Source organism: Vespula pensylvanica, chromosome 7 (genome assembly GCF_014466175.1).
Source record: "Vespula pensylvanica isolate Volc-1 chromosome 7, ASM1446617v1, whole genome shotgun sequence".
NCBI lineage: Eukaryota > Metazoa > Arthropoda > Insecta > Hymenoptera > Vespidae > Vespula > Vespula pensylvanica.
Window position 1 is genome coordinate 7,665,291 of NC_057691.1, and position 27,466 is coordinate 7,692,756.

Here is a 27,466-nt window from a genome sequence, read left to right on the forward strand (position 1 = left end):
AGAAGATCAGGAAGAAGAATAGTACGTGTTAGGTGAGAGAAAGAAGAAAATGGCTGTTTCTTGGGTTCTCGTAAGTAAGGGGAAAAGAAGGAAAGAGAGGGAGAGAAAGAGAGGAAGAAAGAAAGAGAGAGAGAAGGAGATAGAGAAAGGAATGGAAAGACACAAGGATAGGTCAGTTGGATGGAAGAAAAAGTAGCAGAGAAAAAAAAAAGAAAAAAAGGAAAGGGAAAGAATGAGAGGGACAGGAAGGCTATGGCCGCAGACCGCAGAAGGAAATTAAATAACCAAACTTTTCCAGTAGGATTCCAGGGGATACTTTGGGAGTCGACGACGCCAAGCGTACGGCGATGGCGGCGATGGTGGCGTCGACGGTGGCGGTGAAGTGACTGGAAAGAATCAAAAGAACAAACGGTGACTGAGGGAGTGCTGCTGGTGGGAGTAAAAGGAAGAAAGAGAGTGAGAGAGAGAGAGAGAGAGAGAGAGAGAGAGAGAGAGAGAGAGAAGAAAAAAGTAAGCGAGACCAGGCCGGTAAGAACTGCAAGACAAACGTGACTCGGTCCGCCATTTTGTGCCTTCTTTGTCCTTACGTCGGTCTTGGCGTCGCTTCAACGAATTTCCTAACTTTTCTCCATCTTTCTCTCTCTCTCTCTCTCTCTCTCTTCTCTTTCTTTCTCTTTCTCGTGCATTTCTACGCTCCAACCATCGTTCTTCGCCGTCGCGAGGTTACCAGAAACTTCGAATCCTCTTTCCCTTCATTTGTTTTTTCTTCTTATTCTACTTCTTCCTCCATCTCTCGCTCGACTTTCCTCTCGCCAAGTTTCTTCATTATGCCAATGGGCCCGATGTGTCGCGTCACGTAAAAGGGTTCACGAAAACGTAGCCGAAAACTCGCCTATTCTTCTCACTCCTTGCTTGACCCGTAATTCTCTCTCTCTCTCTCTCTCTCTCTCTCTCTTTGAACGCTGCAGGCTAGTCACCGATCAATCTCGTACATAACGTACGTAACGAAAGGAAACTCTTTATATTTTAAATAGTACGCTCGATACGGTCAATTTACATTTGGGATAAAGTTTGCCTGAAGAAAAGAAAAAGAAAAAGAAAAAGAAAAAGAAAAGATAAAAACATTACACGACGAATCGGATGAAATTAAAAATTGTTGGAGCGATATTATCTTACAACTTTTTTTCAAGATAATCGAAATGAATTCGACGAGGTTGCAACGAGCCAAAACGTTTCGTGATTTCGCAGTTTGAGGACAAACAAAGGTACTGAGAATGGCATGTCTCCGGCAATTAGCGGGGGCCTCGGATAAAGGGTGCCGCTCTTGCTTTGAGCTCCGTTGATACTGATAATTGGACGAGGCCCTGTCGCAACGCGTAGCCGGCTTAGCAACGCTCTTCTATCTCTCTCTATCTCTCAATCTTCCTATCTATCTACCTATCTCTCTCTCTCTCTCTCTCTCTCTGTCTCTCTCTCTCTCTCTCTTTTCGGTCCACCGACACCTAGGTGTCCAGAATAGCTCGAGGTAACGAGGCAATCTAGAAGCGCGATTTGGCTTAACGACAAAAGCGATTTCCAATCACCGAGAACAACAGGAGTACGGAGAGGCTGCATAACTAGATCGTTCGAGACACTTCGTATCGAGCCCTTCTACCCTTCCTTTTCCTTCTCCTTCTCCTTTTCCTTTCTCTTCTCTTCTCTTCTCTTCTCTTCTCTTCTCTTCTCTTCTCTTCTCTTCTCTTCTCTTCTCTTTCTCGTCTTTGTTTCTTTCCTTTTTCAATGCATTCCAGATCTCTCTTTCTCTCTCTTTCTCTCTCTTCTTCTCTCGTTCGTTCTCTTGAAACTCAACTTTGTTCTTTATTCGTTCTTAAACCGATCGAACGCTTTTACACGAAACGTCTTTCGTAATTCCTTCGAATGGATTGATTTAAGATCAAGACAATTACATCGGAGATCTCATTTTCTTCGGTTATTAGAATTAAAAGGAGAAGGAATATCTAAGAAGCATACTTTATCGCATTTTAAATAGAGGAGTTTAGACGAATGAGAGGAATCTTTTATTTTGACTTTTTCTTCTTCTTCTATTCTTCTTCTTTCCTTTTCTTTTTTTCTTTTTTCTTTCACGCTCAGCATGCAAGCAAATACGAGTTTATTCGATCGATTAACCATAAATGACCGCCACCGATATAAATCATTTTTACATACCCATTATCTCGTGAAGTTTCATTAGAATACTTCCGAAGTGCATCCACGATCTCCCTCTCATCCTCCACGAGGTCGTGAACCGCGACGAGTCGTAAACGTAAGTCGCAACGATAAAGCGAAAGCAAACTCGAAAATTCGATCGCTTGTCGAGATGCACCTGAGCCAAGTAGAATTAAACTTTGTCTATGTAATATAATACGTATTTTTTTGAAATTATAAACGATAATTAATATCAAAGTCTAACGAAAACTAATTATCGTTACGAGCGATAAATATACTTGTTATATATATATATATATTTTTTTTTGTATTTTTTCTTTCTTTCTTTCCGTTTTCCTCTTTTTTTTTCTTTTTTAACATGTATAAAAGCATGTTAAAACGAATACAAGGAATAAAATTGAACGAAGGAAAATGACGAGGAAAATCCGGCATTGAAAGGACGACAGAATTCAAATAGGTGAACGAAGATTTCAAGAAATGCAGAGATTTGGATTCCACGCGGATGATGGATGCGAACAGTCTTCGAGAAAGAAAAAAAAATAGAAGAAAGAAGAAAGAAAGAAGAAAGAAGAAAAGAAAGAAGAAGAAGAAGAAGAAGAAGAAGAAGAAGAAGAAGAAGAAGGAAGGGACGTCAGAAAGGAGCCGACTTCATCGTGTCTCCGTCAACGCAACCGTGAGAGAAACGTTTCGGCAGTCGGAGACGGACGAATGCAATTTTTCATGGACGCCACCAAGGCGGAAGTCTGCCGGAAACCGGAAGCGGGATCGGCGAAAGCGTGGAACGCGTACAGAGAGGAACAAAGCTCGTACCGGATGCGAACTCGTACATATACATATTTATATATATATATATATATATATATATATACACATGTTTCTATCCGAATGTATGAGAGATGATTTCGCGTGTATATGCTTGTGTGTGAGTGTGTATTAGCGAGCAAAAAGAATCACACTTATTTCTCCCTCAGAACGGGAAGAAAGAAATATCAAGTCCATTTGATGAGTCACGATTTTTCTTGATCCCTATAATTTATCTCCGTTGTTTTACGCAATAGATTATTACATATACATTTACCACGATAATCTTTTTCCTCGAAAATTGATACGCTCGAAAAAAGATCTCATTCAAACTCGTTGAAATATCTCATAGGGAACTAATCTTATGCGATGTTACACGGTTGAATTCACTCAGAATTCGCGGACTCTTGAACGCGAATTCGAACTAGAATCGATCCTTTAAGTTTGACGATAGTAGAAAGGAGGAGGATCCAAAGGAACCTCTCCAACGATTTCTACGAGTAATCCTGAAAGACGAAGAGAAGAGAATACAGAAAGAAGATGAGAGTAGAGAAAACGGAGAATGGGAGACGGAATGGTCATTGCTTCTTTATGAGAGAGAAAACGAGAGAGAATACAAGAACTATGTCGACAAGGAATAAAGAGAGAGAGAGAGAGAGAACGAAGTCGAGTTGCACAAAGTACAGAACGTGCACGTTACGTCAAAGGCTACATCGTCGGAAGCGGAAGCGATGCTTATTCGGTCGGAAGTTGTAGCGTAGCTTACTGACTTCTACAGAATGAAAAAAAAAAGAAGAAGAGAGACAGAGCTATGTAGATAAAGCGAGGAAGAGAGAGAGAGAGAGAGAGAGAGAGAGAGAGAAAGGAAGACGTGCAAAGCGGATGTAGAAGAGGAAGCAAGAACGACGACTCTCTCTCTCTCTCTCTCTCTCTCTCTCTCTCTTTTTCTCTCCTTCTCTCTTTCCCCATATGTGCAATGAGAGCAACAGAGAAAGAGTCGGAGAGTTGAAAGATGGAAGGAAAAGAAAAGAGAGACAGAGGACTATCGACCGGAAAGCTGATGTAGATACTCTATCTATGAGGCTACCTACTGCAACCGCGATAAATAGTTTACTGGAAATCTCGGTGAATCTACTTCGGTTACGTTTAAATCGTGCTATTTTCTGACGTCTTTAGAATCAATTACTTTTAATTAAGTAGATAGATAATTCGATCGTCTTTTCTTTTCTTTCCTTTTCTTTTTTTTTCCCCTCTTTTCCTCTTTTTTTATTTTCTTCATCACCGCGCTTAGAAAACAAAAGGAAACAAAGGAAAAAAGGGAAAAAAATTTGAAGGCGAACGCGAATACGCACGATTTCCGATAAAGGAATTTACCAGAGAAAATTATAAAATTCAACGTAGTTCGTTAAAATGAGTGGAGCAAAAGAAAAGAAAATGAAACGGGGAGAGACGAACGATGAAGACGAGTAGTGGAAGAGGGTTGAAGCGTGGATAGAACAAAGACGAAGAGACAAGGGCGAGGGGTGGGCCAGGGTGCGAAGAGAAAGAATAGGTGCGGCTCGGAGAATACCTAAACTCATTGTTCCGCGAGGTGTGACGGACCGTGATTAATACAGAAATACGAGTGACTTTATTCATGAGGGGCCCGTACGTCGCCTTGTTATGCAGATCGAATTTATGGTTAAATCATATGCTACGTTTTCTGTCTGTCTCTGTGTCTCTCTTTCTCTCTCTCTCTCTCTTTCTTTTTCCTTTCCCTTTCCTTCTCGTTAACGCTTTCCCGCGTTTGCGCCATCGTAATCGCGAGACAATAAGAGAAACAACGAACGAAGATAACGTGCGTGATGCGTATGTATATATATATATATATGCGCACGAATGTGATTATAAATAAACGAGTATGGTTTTAATCTTTTTTCATTGAAATAAAAATAATACTCCGTGTGTGTTATTATATTTGCGTAAAGCATACCAAGGATTGACTTAACATAATTTAATTTTAACTCGTAGCGTTACTCCGTAACGCCAGAATGCGAAAGATTTAAAATGAGATTCTTTCCTTTCTACTACCGTGTCAGAAGCAACGCGTTGTAAAAGGGACGTCGAGTGCAGATGAGATAACCCCACTCGACTTAGATCGGACTTTTCCAAGTTCTTAATAAAGTCTCTGATATAATCAACGATCGTTTTGAAGATTCGAAATGTTTATCTTATCGTTTGACTGAAATAACAAAACGAGAACTGATTTCAGACTTTTTTTTTTTCTTTACATTCCCTTTTTAAAATAAGATTTAATTATAGGATAAACTCACCTTCGTGAAGTTTTTCCAACGTCCCACCAGCCGATACCGCACCAACGAAGAAAAGAACGAAGCAGAATAGGTTGAACATCGTTCTGGGACACGTTTTATCGCTCGAAAGAAGCTCCATCGTATTACTGCTTATCCGCTGTAAGGAAACAAAATAACAAAGTCAATACGTGATCTTGCAAAGATCAATGGCGTAGAATTTTGTAAGCACGTTTGCTAAAAAAACGTTTTGACTTTTATCATATTGAATAAATCGAAGAAGCGAAAGAAAGTAAAACTAATTTCACTTTCCATCCTTTTCCTTCCTTTTTCAAATTTTTATCGGCACTCCAATCGCTCTCGCTTTTCCTCTCGATCAAAGCCAAACGATTGCTTCTCGAGCCATCCAACGTATTCGAAGGACTTTCGTAAAAGTTAAAACGCACTGGGTGTAAAAATTGCACGTGTCATCGTATTACCAATACTACCAAAGAGGGAAAAGGCAAAGCTCGCCGAAAAGTTTGTCTGATATGGTATAGAAACGTGCGAGTTATAATGACAAACGTTACGAGTATAGTTGTGGTAGAGTGTAAGGGTGAGAGAGGGTAGAAAAGGAAAAGGTGGTTGTTAACATCGGCTGGAGCAAATATGTTTTTATCGTGGTGTGCTCGAACGAAGAGAGAAAGAAACAGTGAGAGAGAAAGAGAGAGAAAGAGAGGAAGAAAAAAGAGAGAGAGAGAGAGAGAAACAGAAAAAGAGAAAGAGAGAGAGAGGGAGAGTTTCGAGCTCTTCTCGGAAACTTGCCGAGAACTTTGTGCAGCAGTATCAATAACCAGTTTTCCACGACGAAAAACTGTCTTGGTTTCTTCTTTCTCTCTCTCTCTTTCTTTCTCTTTCTTTCTCTCTCTCTTTCTCTCTCTCTCTTTCTCTTTCTCTGTTTCTCTTCTTTGCCGGATATCCTTCGAGTTTGCTCGGCCTTTCTGCGAAGGAACTGCAGAGCTTCCTCTTTCATAGTTTCCAACAGAAGAGAAAAAGAGAAAGAGAGAGAGAGAGAGAGAGAGAGAGAGAGAGAGAGAAAGAGAGAAAGAGAAATATGGAAGGAAAAGAGAAACAAAATAACGAATGATACTAATAGAGCGTTCTCGGTCCTCGAGAAAGTTTCGTGTTTTAGTGGTAAAGCCTTGGCTGCTGTTGCTGCTATTGGACCGGTTCTCGGTCGTAAATCAAAAGTTCTCTTCACCTAAGATACGAACGTGTAATACACTCTCTTTCTCTTTCTTTTTCGATCTTACTAGCAGATATTAAACGATACCGTATACACGATTCTTTTCAACGTTTAATACGAATCTGCTTGGTGTAATTGGAAAAAGTCTTTTTCTTCTTTTCTCTTTCGATTTAAACTGAAAATGATATGAAAGGGTGTATATATATATATATATATAAAATTTTTTTTTATTATTATCCATTACTTGGAAAATTGGAGAATATGATAATCGACTAGGAGAATGCAGGTCGAGTGTAAACCGCGCGTTGATGCAACTTGTCGTCGATTCGGGCCAAAGTAATTAGTTGGAGGTTACAAGGGGTGAAATTACTTAAGCTTCGAGAGAGATCGAGAGAGATAGAGATAGATGAAGTTAAAGGAGTTGAAGGAGTTGAAGGAGAGGAAACGGAGAACGTTCGAGGTCGTTCGAAGACGTACAGAGAAAGGACCACAGAGCTAGACAGAGGTAGACAGAGCTAGGCAGAGAGAATATGCTTAGCATTCCTCTAAGCCGTCGGTCCAAGATTCGATGTTGTCGGTATTCGAGAACGCTCTTTGGAGAGTACTAGAGTGTGAGAGAGATAGGAGTATGCACTTCGCAAGCCGTACCAAGGCGATCCGCTTAATCAGTCCAGCTTCGCGCACCAAGCCGCCATTTCTAGGATACTCGTTCGTGGAACTGTAATTTACGCGGAAGTTACTCCAAGCATAAGCCGAGAAACTACTACTCTGAGTCTCGCTTCAATGATTCCAACCGTCTTCCATTTGAGCGGGACGTTATTTTCGTATCTTCCTATATAGCAATGATTCCTTTTAAGCTTCTCACTATTTGGATTATATATTATATAGTATGGTACGAGATAATTCGTTGATTTCAATTAATGATTACAACGTTATAAAAAATACGTGTGATTCTTAATTCGTCGTTATTTGATACAATTAGTGGTACATTAGAGTCTCTGTCGAACTCGAATGAGCTCGCAAGTCCCCAAGTAGATATTTCTTTAGATTTCTCTGGGATAAGACGAGATACGTGAAATCGTTTTCAAACGAAAAGTTGGAGCGAACGTAACATCGTTTACAGGCGAACGCAATATCCATACTAATTTATTAATCGAATTAGTGAACTTGGACGGTAGCAAAGTAATTGGCAAAGGATTCGATGTCCGAGGAGGCAGAATCGCTCGAGGCAGCGATGGCCACTTAACCACATTGCGACGGGCATTAGCGCTAACGAAGTTAACTAGAGCTCGATTAAACCGATTTAGAGGGGGTGGAAGGAGAGAAAGAGAAAGAGAGGGTGGGAGAATCGTCGGAGAGAGAGAGAGAGAGAGAGAGATGAAAGGACGAAAGGCCTAACTAAAACCCTCTGGTGATCTTCGACTAATCCGGGATCCTTGAGTCAAATTAGCGGCTTTCGCTAACTCTCTTCCTCGTTCATCTTCTTTACTTCGAAATCCGACTTCTCAACGGAGAGCGCATTGCTCTCCATCGAAGATCGATGAGATCGAGCTACTTTTCGAGAAAGAGACTTATGCTTCTCAAGCGATAATTAGAAGAATTTCAACTCCAGAACGATTATCATTACCCTCGAGTAAACGTACGTAGGATATACACATATTTGTAGACTATCGGAAAGGACTCTATAAGAATTATTAGTCATAATATTTGCAAATGTTTACCGCAACCCCCGATGGAGAACTGTTTTGCTTCGTTAAAAGTTTCGACGGGGTTTGTAATAAACGGTGAATAGACAACATTCAAAAACAAGACTAAAACTCTCGTGTGTCTTTGTGTGCGTATATACGTGTGTATGCGAGTATCAATGCGAGAGAGAGAGAGAGAGAGAGAGAGAGAGGATTACGAAGGGCGGAGGGGGTGGCTCGAGTCTCGTTCAGAGGATTCAGGCACGGACTCTGTAGACCCTTGGCCGTCTAGAATCAAGATTATAAATATTGATCCTGAGCGTCCTTGAGCGTAGAGTGCACTCGTGGAGTTCCTCTCATCCCGCATTTCTATACTCGCCAAACTCGAGGGGGATTCTTCCAAGTGAAATTGAAATCCAAGAGGTTCCTTCGAATCAGGATCGACTCGAAAGAGAGTCAAAGTCGTCGTTTGGGGCCAAATTAAAATGGGGGAGAAAGACGAAATTCGGACTTGACCGAATTCATTTCCCGGACAAACGCATTTCTATCGTTAATGATATTACCGAGGCGTGATCGATCGAGATTCATTAAATTTATCGAATAAATCGAGGAAATTTATCGAAAAATAATTGACGAGAAATTGTTGAAATTGAGAAACGTGGAACAACATATCGAACGATTTTTATTTAATTCGATCCCATCTTTACAACGGCTAATTCACCGTCTAGAATCGTCTTGATAATACGAAAATTCGATTGAATCGAGGCACGCTTCGACGAACTCGCAAGTGGCTTACTTTTTCGCAGTGCACGGGCGTTTCCAATCATCCTACTCTGCCTTCTTTTACGATACTTTTCCGTTCGAAGCGTAGACGGTTAGAAAAGAAAAGTAAAAAGAAAGGAAAGAAGGAGAGAGAAAGAAAGAAAGAAAGAAAGAAAGAAAGAAAGAAAGAAAAAAGAAAGAAAGAAAGAAAGAAAGAAAGAAAGAAAAGGATAAAAAGAGAAAAGAATAGAGAACGGTATCGGATGCGTCTCGTTAGCACAATTGCAACGAGCAAGCGAAAAGGCATCGGTGCTCCACTTTGATGGCCATTTCAAGCACCCCTATAGGAAGCTCGGACTTTGCTAAATTCACGTGGAACGAGCAACCTTCCGTTCAAATACTTTTCTACTTCTCCGGAACGATCTTTGTATTAGCACTTAACCGCGTTGAAAAATCCTACTGTACCAATCCTATTTCAATCGTTTTCACTTAAGGAAATAAAAAAAAGAAAAAACAAAAGCAGAATTCTTTAAGAGTTTTATACAATGAATAATTCATTACATTTTTATATTATCAAATTAGAATATAATAAAATATTCTCAACGATCGATCTTTTCAAACATTTTTCTACTCCATGGAAATTTGATCCGTTCGAAATGTTTAATATGCATTACGAAAATTATATTTTAATATTAGAGAAGTTCATACTTTCGAAGTGGATCGTCGTTGGAAGAAAATGTTGTAAGAGATAAGAGATCGTTTGCTCGAGCAAGACGCAACCCTTAACGTCCGAGATCTTTTCCACTTTTTTTCCGAAGAAGAAAAAAAGAAAAAACTAGAGAAAGAAGGAGAAGAAGAAAAGAAAAAAAAAGGAAACAAAAAGAAAGAAATAAAAAAGAAGAAGAAATACAACTAGGTAGAGTTACCCTACACTACACTGGGGCTAGGTACGTACGATGGTGGTTTCCGAGTCTCGTGGTTTTCCATGGCGGCGTATAGCTCTCGCTTATATACCTACTCACACGAGGTAGCGAGAGTTCGCTTCGTGCGGACGCCGATGTAGAAAGGATCGTGGAGGCACAACGTGCGGTTTGAAAGACCCTTTGAAGTTTCTAAAAGCCACCTGCTTGCGCGTCTGAGGCACTAACCTCGCGAGGGAAAGAAAATGGAGGAAGAAGAGAGAGAGAGAGAGAGAGAGAGAGAGATAGAGAAAAGAATAAGAAGAAGAAGAAGAAGAAGAGAGGGTGAAGCTGAGTCTATCCTTAAATATGAGTCTAGACTGAGAGGATGCGCTTTACGAGAAGCTGTTTCGCGTTAGCTAGGCTCGAATATACGAGAATGTTATATTATTGTTTGAATATTAAAGTTCTCTTAATTGTTAAATATATTTTAAACAAATATTTTTCGTAAAGAAAATTTGTTTCCTTTCGGAAGGGTGTACTTTTTGTTTTCGTTTGTTTCTTCTTTTTCTTCTTCCTTTTGTTTTTTTTTTTTTTTTGATCACACCTACATACGAACGTAATTATTACGTGCATAAATATAATTAGTTGTTGTATTAAAGGAAAAGAAAAAGAGTTGTTTTTTTCGAAGAAGAAAAGAGAAATGTATCGTTGAAAATAAAGATAAATGTTTGCCGAAGCTATTAGCGTTCTTTTTATTCTCCCTTCTTCTTCTGGCCTCGTAGGCTCTGGCTGTCACAACCTCTCTGTGATTAGGACGACGCAGGATAGCTTGTTCTCGTTTTTCGTGCAAACAGACACTCCGTGCGGCAGGGATTTTGCAGTAGTGAACGACTACGACGACTACGACGATGACTACGACGACTACGACGACGTCGTTAAACGAGCTCGCGTACCCTCCTCTCGAAGGGAGATTCTGTTTCATCGAAATCAGAGGGGTGGGTATGGGGGTTGGCTTAGAAGAGAGCGTAGCTTTTCGGCTAATGAGCCGTGGGCAGGGGTGTGGTCAAAGTTCGAAGAAAACGGGGGAGTTTGCTTTTTCTTTCCTAGACCTTCTGCTTTTCTAAATGTACTCTATACCCTCTTCACCGAAACCTTTTTTTTTCGTGGAGAATGGAGAGATTAAAAAAAAAAAAAAGAAAGAGAAAAGAAAAGAAAGGAAAGAAAGAGAGAAAGAAAGAAAGAAAGAAAGAAAGAAAGAAAGAAAAGTAACCGGATGAGTAAGCGTAAACGCGATCGTTGAAAAAAAGAAAAAAAAAACCATTTTATTGCAACAAATCGACTTTACGAATTTAATTTCTCGTATTTACAAAAAAAGAAAAAAGAAAGAGATACTAAAATCTAATGGAATAGATAAATATATTGCAGATAATAATTTTTCGATAAAAAGACAAACGAGACATGAAAATTATCCAAGCCGTAGATTACACGAGCGAAGACCGCGAAGTGATAATACGATTTTCGAAGGTCGAAGGTCGGCAACGAGAGAAGGTGAGAGGAGAATGGCACTGCCGACACCTTTGGCAGACGATTTACGTGCGAAAGAGAACGAAGGTGAAGGGTGCGCTGCACGTACCACCAGACGAGACAGCGCATTTGTCGGCGTTCTCCTACTCTCTCTTTCTCTTTCATACTTGCCATCCCTTTACTTCACGTTGCTTCCTTCTCGCAAAATCACATCGCCATGTTGGCGAACGCAATGTAGCAAGTAATTCGGTTATCACGCGATTGTCCGTAGTGGTAGTGATAGTAGAGGCATAGCACGTGTTCTCTCTCTCTCTCTCTCTCTCTTCTTCTCATTCTATTTTCACTCTCAGTATCTCACTTCGTCGCTCGTTTATCTTCCATCTCTCTCTCTCTCTCTCTCTCTCTCTCTCTCTCTCTCTCACACACACACACACACACACACACACACACACACACACTCTTGCTCTCGCTCTTTGTATCCTTCTTCTTCGCGCAGTCATCTCTTCTAGAACAGGGCCGAGCCGCGTACTTGTCCATTAATGCTAAAAGCGTAGTACACTCGATTATCACGTCGTTGTGCATGGCTGAAAACTGAAAATGCCGTTGGCCCTTTGACGCTGCAGGGTAAGAGCACACGCCTACGACAGCTGCGAGGATGACGACGGTACTGGCGTTGGTGATGGTGATGGTGAGATAGTCGTAGTAGTAGTAATAGTGGTAGTGGTAGAAGTGGTAGAAGGTAGATAGGTAGGTAGGTAGGTAGATAGGTACTGGTGGTAGTGCTGATGCCGGGGGTGAGTTTAACCACCTCGACGCGCGTTAGATCCACCGTGAAAATTCCAGTAACAACTCCGGCCACGGATTTAGGCGGACTACTCTCTTTGAATACTCTATATCTCTGTCTCTCTTACTCTCTTACTCCCGGACGCGTTCTAATATTTTTTCGTTAAACAATATTTTAAGCAGCCACTGTCACGCTATTTTTATTCGCAAGCGTTGTGCAATTATTTTTTTTTATTGAAACGTTTACGATAGTCGAATAAGTTCTTCGATGACAAATACCTTGGAGAAATTTTCTAGGTTTAATGGAACGTGCAAACCAATAAAATTTCCGAACGCGTACTAAACGCGTACCATGTGTCTTCCTTTCTGCGGCAGTAAACGTTGCACGTTTCGCTCGTCGACCCGTCGATACGCGATAATGGATTCGGCCTCGCGTTCGCGTTATTATACCGAATTAGAACAAACGTTTTCAATTATACGAAAATTGACGCGAAGCACACCGCACTCGTTCGCAACAAACGCGTGTCGGTGGTTTTCGAAATCGAAAAATTAAATTTACTTAATTAAAAGGATACGCTTCGATTGCTAGTAAACTTTTTTTTCGAGACGACCGCGTATACATATTTTCTTTCGGCGTATTAACGTTGTTGTTACGTCATTTCCCGTGTCCATTAAAAATTAAAAAAAATACAAAAATAAAAGAAGAGAAGAACAAAAAACGAAAATATCGATTAGTTTAAATATCGATAATTAATTAACGATGGTTAATCAACGTTCGATCGAAAGAAATCGTACGAAATATATGTAGGTGAAATTGTAACAAACGTTTGTGAAATATTTCAACGATTCCCGAAAGTGTAACAATTAATTTCAATTGTCCGAAAGTTTCGGTGCCATTTGTAGCAAAGACATCTGGCCATCGCCACGGCCAAACTTTTCCTTTGTGACACATAGAATGAAATTTCCAAATTACCTCGTGGTACAATCGTTAATCAACTTCTGAAAATTGTGTGTTGAATTAAACGCGAACCTTCGACCAACGTTTCCGTAGTACTCCCTACATCGACTTATCTCAACGTTTCTAATTACAAAAAGCCAAGACATTTTTATAAAGAGAAAGGATAGTGGTGGTAACGATGAGAGCACTTTCGTCATAAAGAGACATTCAAAAGGATCGCGGAAAGAAAAATAATTACAGTTCCGACTTCCAATCTTCTCGCTCTCGGGAGAATTTTCTGTGAGTCGGAAGGGACGACGGAGGGAAAGGGAAGTCTCAAGTAGAGGAAGAAAAGCAGAATTTATGTATGAACGTCTTGAGAACTTTAATATGAAGAACGGTAACTAATAAGAGAAACGGAAGATAGAAATAGTGAAAGAGAGAGAAGCTAAGAGGGAGAGAGAGAGAGAGAGAGAGAGAGAGAGAGAGAGAGAGAGAGAGAGAGAGAGAGAGAACTTTTTAGACCCTCGGGAGAAGATATATATGTACACACACACACATATATATATATTATCTATATATACATATATATCGACGATATGTTCAAGGTTATTCGAAAAAAGAAATCTCAAAAAAGAAATATTCGAAAAAGAAAATCGAGAGCTAGGTGAGAATTGATCGGACCATTCGTCTTTGATTTTTTTTTTAGTTTCACGATTTTGTACTAGTAGGTTCTCTCTGTCTCTTTCTTTCTCTCTCTCTCTCTCTCTCTCTCTCTGTTTCTTTCTCTCTCACGCTTTCTTTCTCGTACTCTCTAAAGCTGATTGCGCTGGGAATATAATTTGATTGCTCCGGTGGCCGGTCTCAATAGACGCGGTAATCCTAGCTCGCGGCTTAATGAAAAAGTATTATTGCCTATTCTTCTTCGAGCGGGCTCTGCTAATCCCGCCGCGCCCGAAATTGCACTTCCGCGTTATACGATAACGAAAGGAAAAGACGAAAAATGAAAGGAATGGCAATGTTTAAACGACTAAAGGAACGACGAATACTTGTAACTTTCGATATTTTTCTAGGAACACGATGAACAAACAAATAATATTTCAAATTTATTGAAAGAATATTCGATGTGTGTATCACTAAATTTATTACTAGATCACGAAGATGAAAGAAGTAGACGATTGAGGAGACGAAAAATATCAAGGGAAAAAGTAATAAACAAAAAAAGAAGAAAGAAAAAAGAATGGTAAAGGAGAAAAAAAGTATAAAATAACCGTACGTCGATTTTACAAAGAAAAGATAAGAGAGGGAAGGACAAAGAGGAGGAGGAGGAGGAGGAAGAGGAGAAGGAGTAGACTTTGAAAGGGGGTGGAGAAAATAAAGGGCAACTCGCTGTATTCCTTAAATTGGGTTAATGCACTGTCCGAAGGACCAAGTGGAAAGGGGAAGAAAAGTCGACTTCGAAGTTCCCTATAAGATTCGAAGAGCAGCTTTCGTGTTCTTTTTCTTGTCTCTACTCTTATTGCGTTATATTATTATCTTTAGACGGACTTTGAGAGATAGGGGGAGGAAGAGAGAGAAAGAGAGATCAGACGCATCGATAGCAAGAAAGTTGATTTATGACCATTAAGAAGATTCTACTATGATTTTTCACAAGAGACGCATAAGACACCCGTTTGTTTTAGTCTTTCTCGTTCTTCGTCTCTCTCTCTCTCTCTCTCTCTCTCTCTCTCTCTCTCTCTCTGTCTTTCTTCTTCTCTCTCAAATCGTATTTTAATCCATTTCAGATTTATCGAGATATTAAATCAAATTTGATTCTCTCTCGGGACACTTGAAAAATGAAATAAGAATAATTGATAAAGGATTGAATTGAAATGAATGAATGAATAATAATTAGTCTTATTTCTTCTTGCTTGTTCGAAGCACTTATCTACTCGGAAAGAATTTGATGGGTTACTCGTGACATCGTCTCGACGTCGACGTTGTTAAAAATGAAAAGGACGAGAAACGGAAGAGTGGTAATGGCGCGATAACAGCTACGAAAAATAGTCTAAGAAGCTGAACGTTTATGGACCAATGTCTTATTCTCCTAGAGAAAAGAGAAAACGAGGAAAAAGATAAAGAAAAAAAAAAGAAAACAAGGAGAGAAAGAGAGAGAGAGAGACAAAGAAAAACGGTATGTCGTCGTTGTCGTCGACACAATCGTAAACTTATCGAAGTACAAGAAGGGCTGCACGTCTTGGAGCCCTTCCATGCGCGTCTCGACGCCTCTACGGCATTTCGAACTCTTGTAAATCTCTTTCCTACGCTCGCAAAGTTTACTTCGCCTTTATCGTTGCCTCGTAGAGCTCGTTAATGACGCTGTAAATCGTTCGCTGCTTAACCGTACTCTCTCTCTCTCTCTCTCTCTCTGTCTCTCTCTCTCTCTTTCTCTCTCTTTGTTTCTCTCTGTCTGTCTTTCTCTCTCTCTCTCTCTCTCTCTCTCTCTCTCTCTCTCTCTTTCTTTTGACTTGACATAAGTCGTTTGTCTAGTTGACTCTTGGCCAATTAATTATGTCCTCCTGTATTTCGACGACAAATTATTATTCGATCGATCGTATCGCAACGATTTTACTTATAATAAATTATGATACTGATTACCTAATTAAAATAGAGTAGATTTATACTCCAAAAATACCTTCTCGTATCGTTCTCTCTCGTGTCGATGAAAATCAATTATTTAATAATTGAAACGTCGTCTTTTATTTTTGAATAATATGTTCTTCGATATTTTCTATCTAGCTACGTTTTAGACGTCAATAAAGAAAGAGAGAGAGAGAGAGAGAGAGAAAGAGAAAGATTGAAAATACGATGATTGATTCAAAAGTATCCACCGCGTTGCGGAAATCAACGTGGCCGCATAAAATCGACGCTGCCGAAGGTATTCGATCGTTCCAGTAAGGAAACATGATTCATCCCTCGACTTGTTATTTTCGCATTACTCGAAGCACGCCACCCTTCTCTCTTTCTCTTTCTGTCTCTTGACTTCATCCCCAAATCACTACCACCATCACCAACATCGTTTCTTTTTCGAGCGTAACATAGAACACGAATATGGCGGAATAGATGGAATGTATTATTACTTTTCTCCACGTTAACGTCTTGTTTATGAACGCTCCAGACATCGCCGACGTACATTTATCAATTTGTCGGTAATAGAAAATCAAGCCCCGCTAACCTCCTCGGTCTCTCCGTCAAATCTGATGCACATTAACGATTTTTCATCGGAGCGAAATGAAACAAAAAGTAGGGAGAGAAATCTCCTTTCTCGAATCGATGATTATCCACAAAAATACAGAAAAGAAAGATTTATCTCTGAAAATAAATTATCTATATAATGATAATATCTAATAATACAGAAAATTTTATTTGAACGTGTAATGACGGGATTTTCGTATAAAATAAAAAATTATACACAAGGGTATTAAGATAAATACAAATACAAAGGGTATTAAGACAAATTTGTGTGTGTGTGTGTCTATATATATATATATATATATATATATATACACAATAAACAAAGCTCGTTGATTAGATTGAGGTAGTAATTAAGAGCAATCTTGCCTTTTGATATCAAAGTCACTGTGAACGTCGAAGGAACGACCAACGAGGCTGCGTGAAGGATGCTGCGAATGACGTTTCCTATGTCGTACGCGTGCGGCCTCTTTGATGTCGACGCGTTTAGTACTTACTCGAGACTACATCAAATCTAATAAGTAAGGAAAACTATGTCCTCGCAGTGCATCAACGTTTACCTGTTCCTGTTTAGCGATGAAATTAAACAACTACAGATGCCTCGTCTTCCTGTTCTCGTTCTTGTTCTCTAACGAGCCGATTAAAATATCGTTTGGTTGTTTCCTTCGCAAAAAATTAAAGAAGAATAAAAAAAAAAAAAAAAAAACAGAAAAGAAAAGAAAAACAGTTTCAAAAGAAAGGAAAATCGTCTTTTCTCCCTTAACAAATAAATTCAAACGAATACAAATAGTTGTGCTTGGGCGCATATGCGCGTATGGAATGTTTATGTGATATAAATTTAACGGAGTTATTAATGGAATCTAAACTTCATTCTCGAAATTTATAAATTTTCTTCGAAGGTAGAATTTCATGGTTGCTAGAAATTCATCAGGGGCGAGAGGACAATGATACAGAGTTATTGCGGAACGGGGTTGCATGGTATATAACAACATAGCCACGTCGCTCGGCTCGGCATACGATTAATTCGTCGAAACTTATTTTCACGTCAGCCGTAGGAAAACCGAGCGATATTTCGGACGTTGCGGTAGCGGATTTTACCGGGATCGCGGTTTTACGTTTAGACCGCAGTCGAGCTAGCCATTTCGACTATCGTACGCTCTTTCCCTTCCTCTCTCTTTCTGTCTGTCTGTCTCTCTCTCTCTCTCTCTCTCTCTCTCTCTATGTTCCTGTCCCTATCCCTTGTCCTGTATTTCTCTTTCTCTTATATAGAACATGTACATGTACATACACACGTAGAATATATGTGAGCTTTGCGGTATCGAATTATTAACCGCAGTCGTGATTGCCGCTTGTTTTGAATGAGCTTAGGCCGCGAATGGCCAAACGTGGTTTCTATGGTATTAACAGCGCATGGAAACGAAAGCTCTCGCGTAACGATTTATGACAATCGTCGCCATCGTCGTCGTAGTCGTCGTCGTAGTTGTCGTCTGTAGTCAGATACAAAATATGTCCGTGTATTTACGTACGTGTGTTTATACGTATTGTTTTATACGTAGGCGAGTATGAGTTTCTAGTTCGCGTGTCAGAAATTATATTTCGCTTTGTCGCCGTGGAAATCGATTGCCAGACGATAAACTCGATTCTTTTCGGAATAGATTCGAAAACATGCCAGGAACGAGCAATCAATAATCATCGAGCGGATTTTGAAAATTTTACGGACCGTTCCCTTTTATTTTACGCCGTTCAGAGAGATCGTAATCGCTTCGAAATTCACCCGTTAAACGGCGTACCTACGTATTAAGCGTTTTTACGGGCGGTTAATTTCGATTTCGGTTGGATCAGTGATAAAATCTGAAATAGCGATTATCTTCGCACGATCGTAGTAGGATAGGATAGGCTTGGAAAAGCGCGAACGAGTTAACTATGTAAAAAGAGAAAGAATGGGGGAGAAAGGGAGAGAGGAAGAGAGAGAGAGAGAGAGAGAGAGAGAGAGAGAGAGAGAGAGAGAGAGAGAGGGAAATGGAGGCTTGACAAAATCGTCTGGTAATTTTTCGAATCAGCCTTTTTAATCGTTCGGAACTCAACGGTCCTGAAAATGCTCATAAAATCCGATGGAGACAATCAGCCTTTTTCTATTTATTCGAGTTTACAGTACACAATGCGTTAAATGCTCGCGCGTTGGGTTGCGTACAAGTAAAACGAGTTAGAGAAAAAAAAGAGAAAAAGAAAAAGAAAAAAAAAGAAAGAAAAAAGGGGAGAAAAAACGAAGGAAAATACTATCGTGAAATTATTCGCCTCGGCGATTTTTCCAAGCGATAAATAGTTGAGTCGATCGTGCGTCGACGTGAAGGGTGAACAAATTATTAAAAGAACAAGCAAGATCTTTTATAATTATTCTTAAATCGAGGGAAGTACGAGAGAGAGAGAGAGAGAGAGAGAGAGAGAGAATGATAAATAGATAGATAAATAGATAGATAGAGAGAGAGGAAGAGAGCGTCGAGAGCGAAACGAGTTGGTAGCTTAAACCACGCAGCCTCTCTGATCCGGCTTTCTGAATTTAATTACAATTAATAATCTGAGAGCTCGGGTACGTCCTAGGTACGGATCCGAGGTGAGACCTTGGGAACCCGCGTACAGCTTTGGATTACTTTACGCTCCGCCGGGATTTCTCCTGTGCATCTAAGCGGTCCTTTCTCTGCAACGTTTGAGCCTTGGAATGTCGATTATTATTCGTACTTTAACATAAACGTCAAAGAAGCTCCTTGACATAAAGATCTTTATACATACTTTTCGATGTAGATCGTCAAAATGATCGTTAAAATCGATCGACGATAATTGATGTATATCTTTGTCGATAATTTTCGCAACAAACGAATTTATATAAAAAAAAGAATATGTATATATATATATATGTATATATATATATATATATATATATATTCATATTATTATCAACGTAAGTCTCTTATTTCTATAGAAATAAGAATAAGCACGATCGATCGATTTTTGTCGGAATAAAAATAGATAAAGGTTAATTCGAAACAGATGGAGAAGGAAAGATAAATCCGTTCCAATTGGCCCACGTAAGCCAAGGTTTCTTTATACGAGTTATTCGGCGAAAGGAAGAGGGTGAATGGGCGAATGGAAAGGGTTTGGCAGAAAGGGAAGCACGTAGAGAGAACACGAAGAGAGAAGACTCGACTTTACAACCTTCCTCGAACGCGGGTAGAGAAGAATGTCGCAATTTCCGGTTTATTATACTGCACATACCTAGGGATTACATTAATAGATCCACTATCTATCGAACCGGCTGATCGTTTTTTTTTTTTTTAAATAAGTCGATATAGTCGGCGATGAAATCTACTGTTTCGAAAAATTTATGTAAACGACTCGGGATTATCTTCGAAGGATCATTGAATCTCACTTTGATCTTTTTAATTAAAAAAATTATATATATATATATATATATCTTTTGTATATAGATCGTGAAAAAAGGAAAAAAACTTACGCTCGTGAACTTTGATATTTTTAAAGAGAATCATCGATACGTAGATAAGTATTTAAGTAGTTACTAGGGAACGAATTAAAATCATGCCAAGTTTATATATCATCTTTTCTTCTTTTATTTTCGGATACAAAGGATCCATCCTTCTCGAAAGAATGATTTCGAATTTTCATAGTGTCGTCATACGTACGTACGATGTAACATACGTACGTATGTCTGGTGCATTACTCAGAATAATCCTGGCGTTGCTTGGTTGGCTCGAAAGCACGAAAACCGCGGGCTAAAGCTCGCTAAAGTCTTTACCTTTATATGTGCAACATTCGGATACACTTTACCACCACCACCACTTACGAACTTACAGTCCAAGTTTTAATTCAAAGTTTTATTTATACGAATCGTGCATTATCGTTAAGTCTACCGCACGGGACCAATGGGAAAGATTTATAACGAGCTTACTGAAGTGCCTTGAAAGAGACATTGCTTTTTGCGCGGAAGCTTCTTCCTCGATCAATAATAAAATTATATCGTTAATACGTAATTTATTTAATTTATCACAATTCAAATTTAATATGCGTAAAAATAAACTACGTTTGATAGAAAAAATTATGTTTACTTTGACTTCTCAACATCCTTCAAATACAATATAATAGTTTACGATGTACAAAAAATCGCCGTCGTGGGCGAGAGAGAGAGAGAGAGAGAGAGAGAGAGAGAGAGAGAGAGAGAGGAGAGAAATTAAAAGGGAAAACATCAATAAATCTGTTAACAGAGGTAAAAGCGAGGGCCACGATCGAAAAAACAGCAAAAACCACGAAAATCCGATTTTGTAAAATCGCTTAAACCTGTCGTTCGGAATTATCGAAAATAATCGATCAATGATATTGAAGATAACTCGAATATTATCGGATTTTGGGGTCTCTTAAATCTTGAGTGCATGCTTTCTACCTATCTTTTTTTCTTCTTTCTCATTCTCAACTTAGATACTATCTCTCTCTATCTATCCCTTCCTTTCTCCCTCTCTTTCTAATAGCAAGAGGGTGGGCCATAGAAAGGCTAATGCAGTTAGCCAGGATGCCCTTTAGCACCCCTTGCTTTCGCACGCGGGGACGTGACACGATGCGTTCGCACTTCTCTTTCTCTCTCTCTCTCTCTCTTTCTCTTTCTATCTCGTTGAGATAGAGATAGAGAGAGAGAGAGAGAGAGAGAGAGAAAGAGAGAGAGAGAGAGAGAGGGAGAGTGAGATGGGGTCGAGCGTTTTAGTAAAATGGCCTGAAAATGCAATTATCGGGTATAGGTGTGGAGTAATGAATTGCTGGCGTTACGTGTATATAGTCGTCTCTCTTGCCGTCGGCGCAAATTCGTGTTCGCGCCTACGAAACCACCCCTGTTTCTCTCTTTCTCTTTCTCTTTCTCTTTCTCTTTCTCTTTCTATTTCGTTTCCCATTCTCTCCTCTTTTTTTATTCGTCCACCCGTTATTTATTTCCTTTTGTCCCGACGAAGTGGAACTTCCGCCTCGACTCGATCGTACTCTTCCTGATTTCTCGCTATTTTAATTTCCTGTTGCTCTTTAATTTATTGATGATCGCCTGTTGGATGTTTCGAATTCCATTAAACAAACGAATTGTTCGTTGATCCGCGTTTTTCACTCTTTTTCTTTTTTTTTCCTGTTTGTTTTTGTTTTTTTTTTTTTTTATTAATGCAATACAACCAATGCTTCCAAATCTGTTTAATTTTGCTTTCGTATTTGAAGAAATGAAAAAAAACAGGACGAATGCATTTAATGCGATAATAATCGTTGATTAATAATACATACTGCAGTTAGTATCGCAGTTTGCAAAAAAGAAGTACAATCGAGGATTTTAATAAAGTCGTTAGTACTCCAAGCAGAACTGCGATTATTTTCACTAGACGTGCATCGACCGACATCCGGCTTTTGCTGGAAGCTTACGCACGACGAATAACATTTTTCACTTCCGACGCGTCGTCTTATTGTCAGACTCGTGCCAACGACCGTGCGTCTATACGCGTCTCTTTTTCTCTTTCTCCTGCTGTCTGTTTTGTTTTCATCCCTCGATGCAGACGAAAAAGAAAGAGCTGTACAACGTGCTCGTTTCGCACTCTCTTTTCCACCCTTGTTCGCACTCTTTAGAAAATCAAAACAAGACGGAAAAAAAAGAGTCGCGAACTCGATGATCGATTTAACGCACTCTTGAAACATCGTCGAAGCATGGATTTTTGATTTTAAAAGAAGAGAATATGCGACTGAAAGACAGAGAGATATATATATATATATATAAAACTACATACGTGTGTGTACGAAAGGAGGACAATCGAGGCTTGAACAAAACGATTTCGAATTCATCGAATGTCGCGAAGTACCTTCGGTAGGTAGGTACTAGTTTGAATGTTTGGAGTTGAATGGAAGACGGAAGTGAAGGTAAGTATATTTCGTGTAACAGTGGAACGACGTTAAGGGAAATCGGGTCAACGGGTACTCTGCAATCGGCTGATCCACGAATAGACTTCTGAGAGTGTTGTGAGTGTGTGAATGTGTAAGAGAGAAGGAGTCAGAAGGTTGGAGTGGCCAAAGGAATAGAATGTGTGTGAGAGAAAGAGAAAGAGAGACAGAGACAGAGACAGAGGGTTGCAATGTTCGTTTCTCGCAGCTCTCGCGTTGATTTCCGTTTCAGAGAAATTCTCTCCACCCCGTTGCTCGCTACTAGGAGTCGAAGAGTGGCTCGCTCGCATTTCAAAGCGCATCCGGCCCTGTTTACTTCTGTGTATATATATATATATATATATATATATATATATGTACGTGCGTGCAGGTACGAGTACACCCACGCGCACGCGCGTTCACCCACGTAAATAGAACTCTGTTTACACTTCGCCACTGAATAATCATTCATCACGGGCGCCTTAACGAACGCGCGAACAAAGCCGTGAGTATAATGAGAGCTTGACCTCTTTTCTCGAGAAGAGATCCTTCGAATCCTCGAGGTCAAAGAGTAGATGAGAAGATAGAAAGAGAGAAGGTGAGAGAGAGAGAGAGAGAGAGAGAGAGAGAGAGAGAGTACGTTAAGTCGAAAAAGCCTGAAATAAATTTTGATACATTTCACGATTAACGTGAAAATATTTTTACGATGACTCGCTTAAAATTGTTTTGTTTTTTTTTCTTTCTTTTTAATGATCTCTCACGTTTTTTAACGAAGAGATAAAAAAAAAAGAGGGCTATATTTATATTCGTTTCTACGAATCCGCTGAATTTAGACCATCGTTGAAAGATCGAGAGAACGGCGAGATAAGAGGAACGATCAGTAAAGAAAATGAGACGGCCGGATGTTAATTAGAGGATATTCGACTCGACTGGAATTATCTTCTATCGCGACCGAGGGTGAGATCCGAGTTACCGCGACGATCGAGCTTTAATAGTTCCCTTTTCTCTCTCTCTCTCTCTCTCTCTTTTTCTCTTTATCTCATATACGAGCATACGTATAGAAGTATATAGATGATGGACTCGGTCTAACGATCTTTCTCACGAAATATCCAACTTGTGCAAAGCTCTATGTGTCATCAAAAGGATCAAGAAGAAGTGGATAAATGTCCGAGCAAATGATCATCTCGTATAGCTGAAAAGAAGTTCAGAGAATTCGAAATTATCCCAAAGCTAAAAGTTTCCTCGTGTTATTACGTTCTTCAGAAAATTACGCGTTTGCCGATTGGCCAGCGAGACATTTTCTACGTTGACGTGCCATCTTTAATCGTCGACGAGATCGATGTAAACGATGCTCTGTTGATTAAACTGGTTGGCCAAAGAAACGAGGGAGCTTTCTTTATCCAAGTATTAAGACTTTTGACATGTTGGGATTAGTTAATCGAGTATGTATGTCTCTTTGAATTGCCAACAATCTTCCTGATGGAGTTTGCTCGTTAACGATTTATCTTTGGAATTCGTGCCTCTTGTTGATTCATTCAAGCTTGGTTCAAAGTCAAGATCCTTTTTACTTATTTACTTTGAATTTATTATAATATAAATAACAATGATGATAATAATCATTGCAAAATTTACTAGACAGTTATCTAAATATTTCAATGAGATAAATTCATCGAATAATATGTTATATAATGATGCAACAAATTCCGATGGTTGAAACTGATTTCGAGAAAATTTTTGTATCTGTTTGTGAGTGAGAGAGAGAAAGAGAGAGAGAGAGAGAGAGAGAGAGAGAGAGAGAGAGAGAGACAAACAGAGAAAGAGTGAGATAGTCCCTAACGGACGAACGGAAAATTTTCGGACGAATTCCCAAAATGCTTCCACACAATAATACCGAGCACAACGGCTCGTTAATAAAATATTAAAACGCCGAAGCCCCTCTCGTAACTCGTTTTACCGACACGCTCACACGTGCGTACTGGTTTCGGAGAAGTGTATGTATGAGAGAGAAAGAGAGAGAGAGAGAGAGAGAGAGGGAGACAGACAGAGATAGATAGAGAGGTAGAAAGAGAGAGAGAGAGAGAGAGAGAGAGAGAGGAAATGTCCGTGGTCCACGAGCACGACATTTACGCGAGATCGTATCCTGTTTAGCGAGAGCACCGAACCGGCACGATTTTCCCTGCCAATTTTACGCGGAAGCTCGCGAATCCAGCGAGCTTTTTACATTTTCGTTGAGAATAGGCAGACGAGTGTTCCCCGAGCATTACCATTTGTGCTAGCGACGGCTCGTTGATGTCCACGTATATACTGTCGTTTTAATCTCAAAAGAATGAGAGAAAAAGAGCGAACATTATGACGTAAAAATTGCATCCACTAAATAACACCAAAGCACGTTCGTTTATCGTTAGAATCGAGAGCCAAATGAGCGAGTGAGCGAATGAACGAACGTTCCTGGAACGAACACGAATACGTTGTAAATGGTAATGAGAGAAAGAGAGAGAGAGAGAGAGAGAGAGAGAGAGAGAGAACTGCGCGAGGGATGATATTAAACTCTGATTAGCTGTGTTACTCTCACACTTCGGATGATGCCCGCGGACCATTTTGCTCGAGCGTAATAAAGCGGATCGATCATAACGCGAGAACGCGACGATGGAGATTCGTACATTTTCATCCGCTTCGTCATTACCGATTCCTTAATGAGCCACGAAAATGAGACAATTTTTTAACTTTGCAATATGATTATTTATCAATGAATATCAATGAATTTAACAAAAGGGATTCGGAGACGAGAGAAAAAATATCACAATATTTTTGCAATGAAATTGAAACTGATAGGATCTGAATAGAATTGTAATCAAGATTTCGACTGAAATCCTCGTTCGATCTCGCGTGTTTACAAGCGATCTTAGTTAGCTTCGAGCGTGCAATCGGATTCGTGCCTAACATATCGGTCAAACTTCCTTACAACGTGCTGGAGAATCAGCGTACGTTTAACCTTTTCGACAATTATACACCATATCCAAATATAGCCGATAGAATCGTGGTATGAATCTCAACGACTATCGAGATCCCTTTGATGATTCACGATTAGCGAAATCTTCCTCCTTCGACTTCTCTCTCTCTCTCTCTCTCTCTCTCTCTCTCTCTCTCTCTTTCTCACTCTTACACATTTTATTTAAATATACTTTTCCTCTCGCTTCCTCTTTTCTTCGTTCGACTCTTTTATACGTGGGTGGAGAAACGTGCCGGGCAGCTCCGTTCTATAGCAGAAGATGTCTCTCTAAATGGACAGCAAAAGAAAGACAGAAAGAGGAGAGAAAGAGAGAGAGAGAGAGAGAGAGAGAGAGAGAGAAAGACACACACCCACATATATATGTGTATATATATAAATGGTCCAGCTGTACATTTTGCAGCATTCAAACCGGTCGCACCAGGCACTCGTTTGCGAGCCCTTGTTCCCTTTCTTTCGGCTCTCTCCTCCTCTCTCATTCTTTCTCTTTCTCTCTCTCTCTCTCTCTTTCTCTGTCTCTCTCACACACACTCTTCGATTCGATTCGAAGAAGAAATGGGCAGCACGGTGACCCCTTCGTTCGTTTTCCTTTTTCCTCCGAATCTACATTCGCTGCGGCCACATCCGCGGTCGTGGCTCGGCACGTCCATGACGATGGCAGCAAACCAAGCTGGTGTGGTCGTGACGGTCTCCACCAAGAGCAGACTCTGCTTCTACCACCGATGGTGATTCTAGTGGTAGTGCTGATGGTGATCGTGGTACGAAGCAGCCATTGCCCATCTCTGCTGTTGAAGTGACATAACGAAGTGCCGCGATAAAATCGGAATTATCTACGGTCTTTGTCCAGTCGACGGCGTTTTTCGACACGGTCTCTTATTTATCACTTTTTCTTTCATTTTCCTATCTCTTAAAGTGACCGTCATTATTTGTTCAGAAGGGTACTTACAAAAATAAAACAAAAAAAAAAGGAGAAAAATAAGATGGAAAATCTAGAAGAATAATACATCACAGATAATAATAGCAAGGGGCAACGAATTTAACAAAGAAAGTTTTGTGTCGGACACGCGAGCGTGAAATATATTCGAATAACATCGATTAAAATTTATGAATAATAGTTAATTATTCATTTCGCACGCGTATAGAATTCTTTTCATCGCGTGGTAATCATAACATATGAATATTTTAGAATAACTCGAAAGCTCCCCTATTGAATTCTATTCTCCCGGAACGTTTCCACACGCGTCGACGTGAGGATTTACAAAAACGAGATACGAAAATGGGTCACCCAGTGCAAAGTATCTCACAAATATACTATACAGGTTTCTTCATTAGCAACGTAATCTACTTTACGAGTAGGAGCCTAGCCAATTTACGAAAGTCGAAACAATGGAAAGAATCGTCATTCGTAAGCTCCTTAAAAGCGTATCCTTAATCTCGAGGATCAGACTCGACGTTAAGCTCGTTGCAACGAAGAAAGAAACGACGTCTTTTCGTAGAATATAGAAAGATACTAATTAGAACCGATAATACCTGGTATATATCGAACGAGTCTCGAATCTTCGAGGGATGAATAATTAGTGTAATTAAACAACGACCAAGTTAAAGAGAAAGAAAAAAGAATTAAGATAAAAAAAAGGAGAGAAGAAAAGAGTTGAAAGTTGAAAATTAGAAGAGGCGAGTAATAAAAAAAAAGAGAGAGAGAGAGAGAGAGAAATAAAGGAAAAAAAGAAAAAAGGAAAAAAGCGAACAACTCTGTCTACGGTAGAGAAGTGATAATCGCATTTACGCTCGTCTCGTTCGTACGCCATGAACTGTCCGATCGATATTTCGAAATTCACTTTGAACGAGCGACCGACAGCTCGAACTAACCTCGAATGCTTTACGGAGTACATAACTGGAACGAACAATCAGAACCGGACGAAATGAAATCGTTGGGAAACAGTTCGACTGTGGCCAAATCTCTCTTTCTCTTTCAGATCGAATATCTCATATATACATATACATACATATATATATATACATACATATATATATATATGTATGTATGTATGTATGTATGTATGTATGTATGTATGTATGAAGAACATATCTATATATATACATATAGAAGACATCATATATTTCATATCTCTCTCTCTCTCTCTCTCTCTCTCTCTCTCTCTCTCTCTCTCTC

General features: G+C 39.7%; 1 protein-coding gene across 6 annotated transcripts in view; it reads right to left on the bottom strand.

Annotated features, from left to right (window-relative positions):
- The window catches only part of LOC122630800 (semaphorin-2A-like), a 362,656-nt gene that overhangs the window by 175,862 nt on the left and 159,328 nt on the right, over nt 1-27,466 (bottom strand). For 5 of the 6 annotated variants that reach the window (XM_043815729.1, XM_043815731.1, XM_043815728.1 and 2 more), the window contains one exon: nt 5,319-5,454. In XM_043815729.1, the coding sequence (XP_043671664.1) occupies nt 5,319-5,454 (136 nt within the window). Of the gene's footprint in view, nt 1-5,318; nt 5,455-26,210; nt 26,220-27,466 lie in introns of those variants that run through there. The other variant, XM_043815730.1, reaches the window with a different exon arrangement.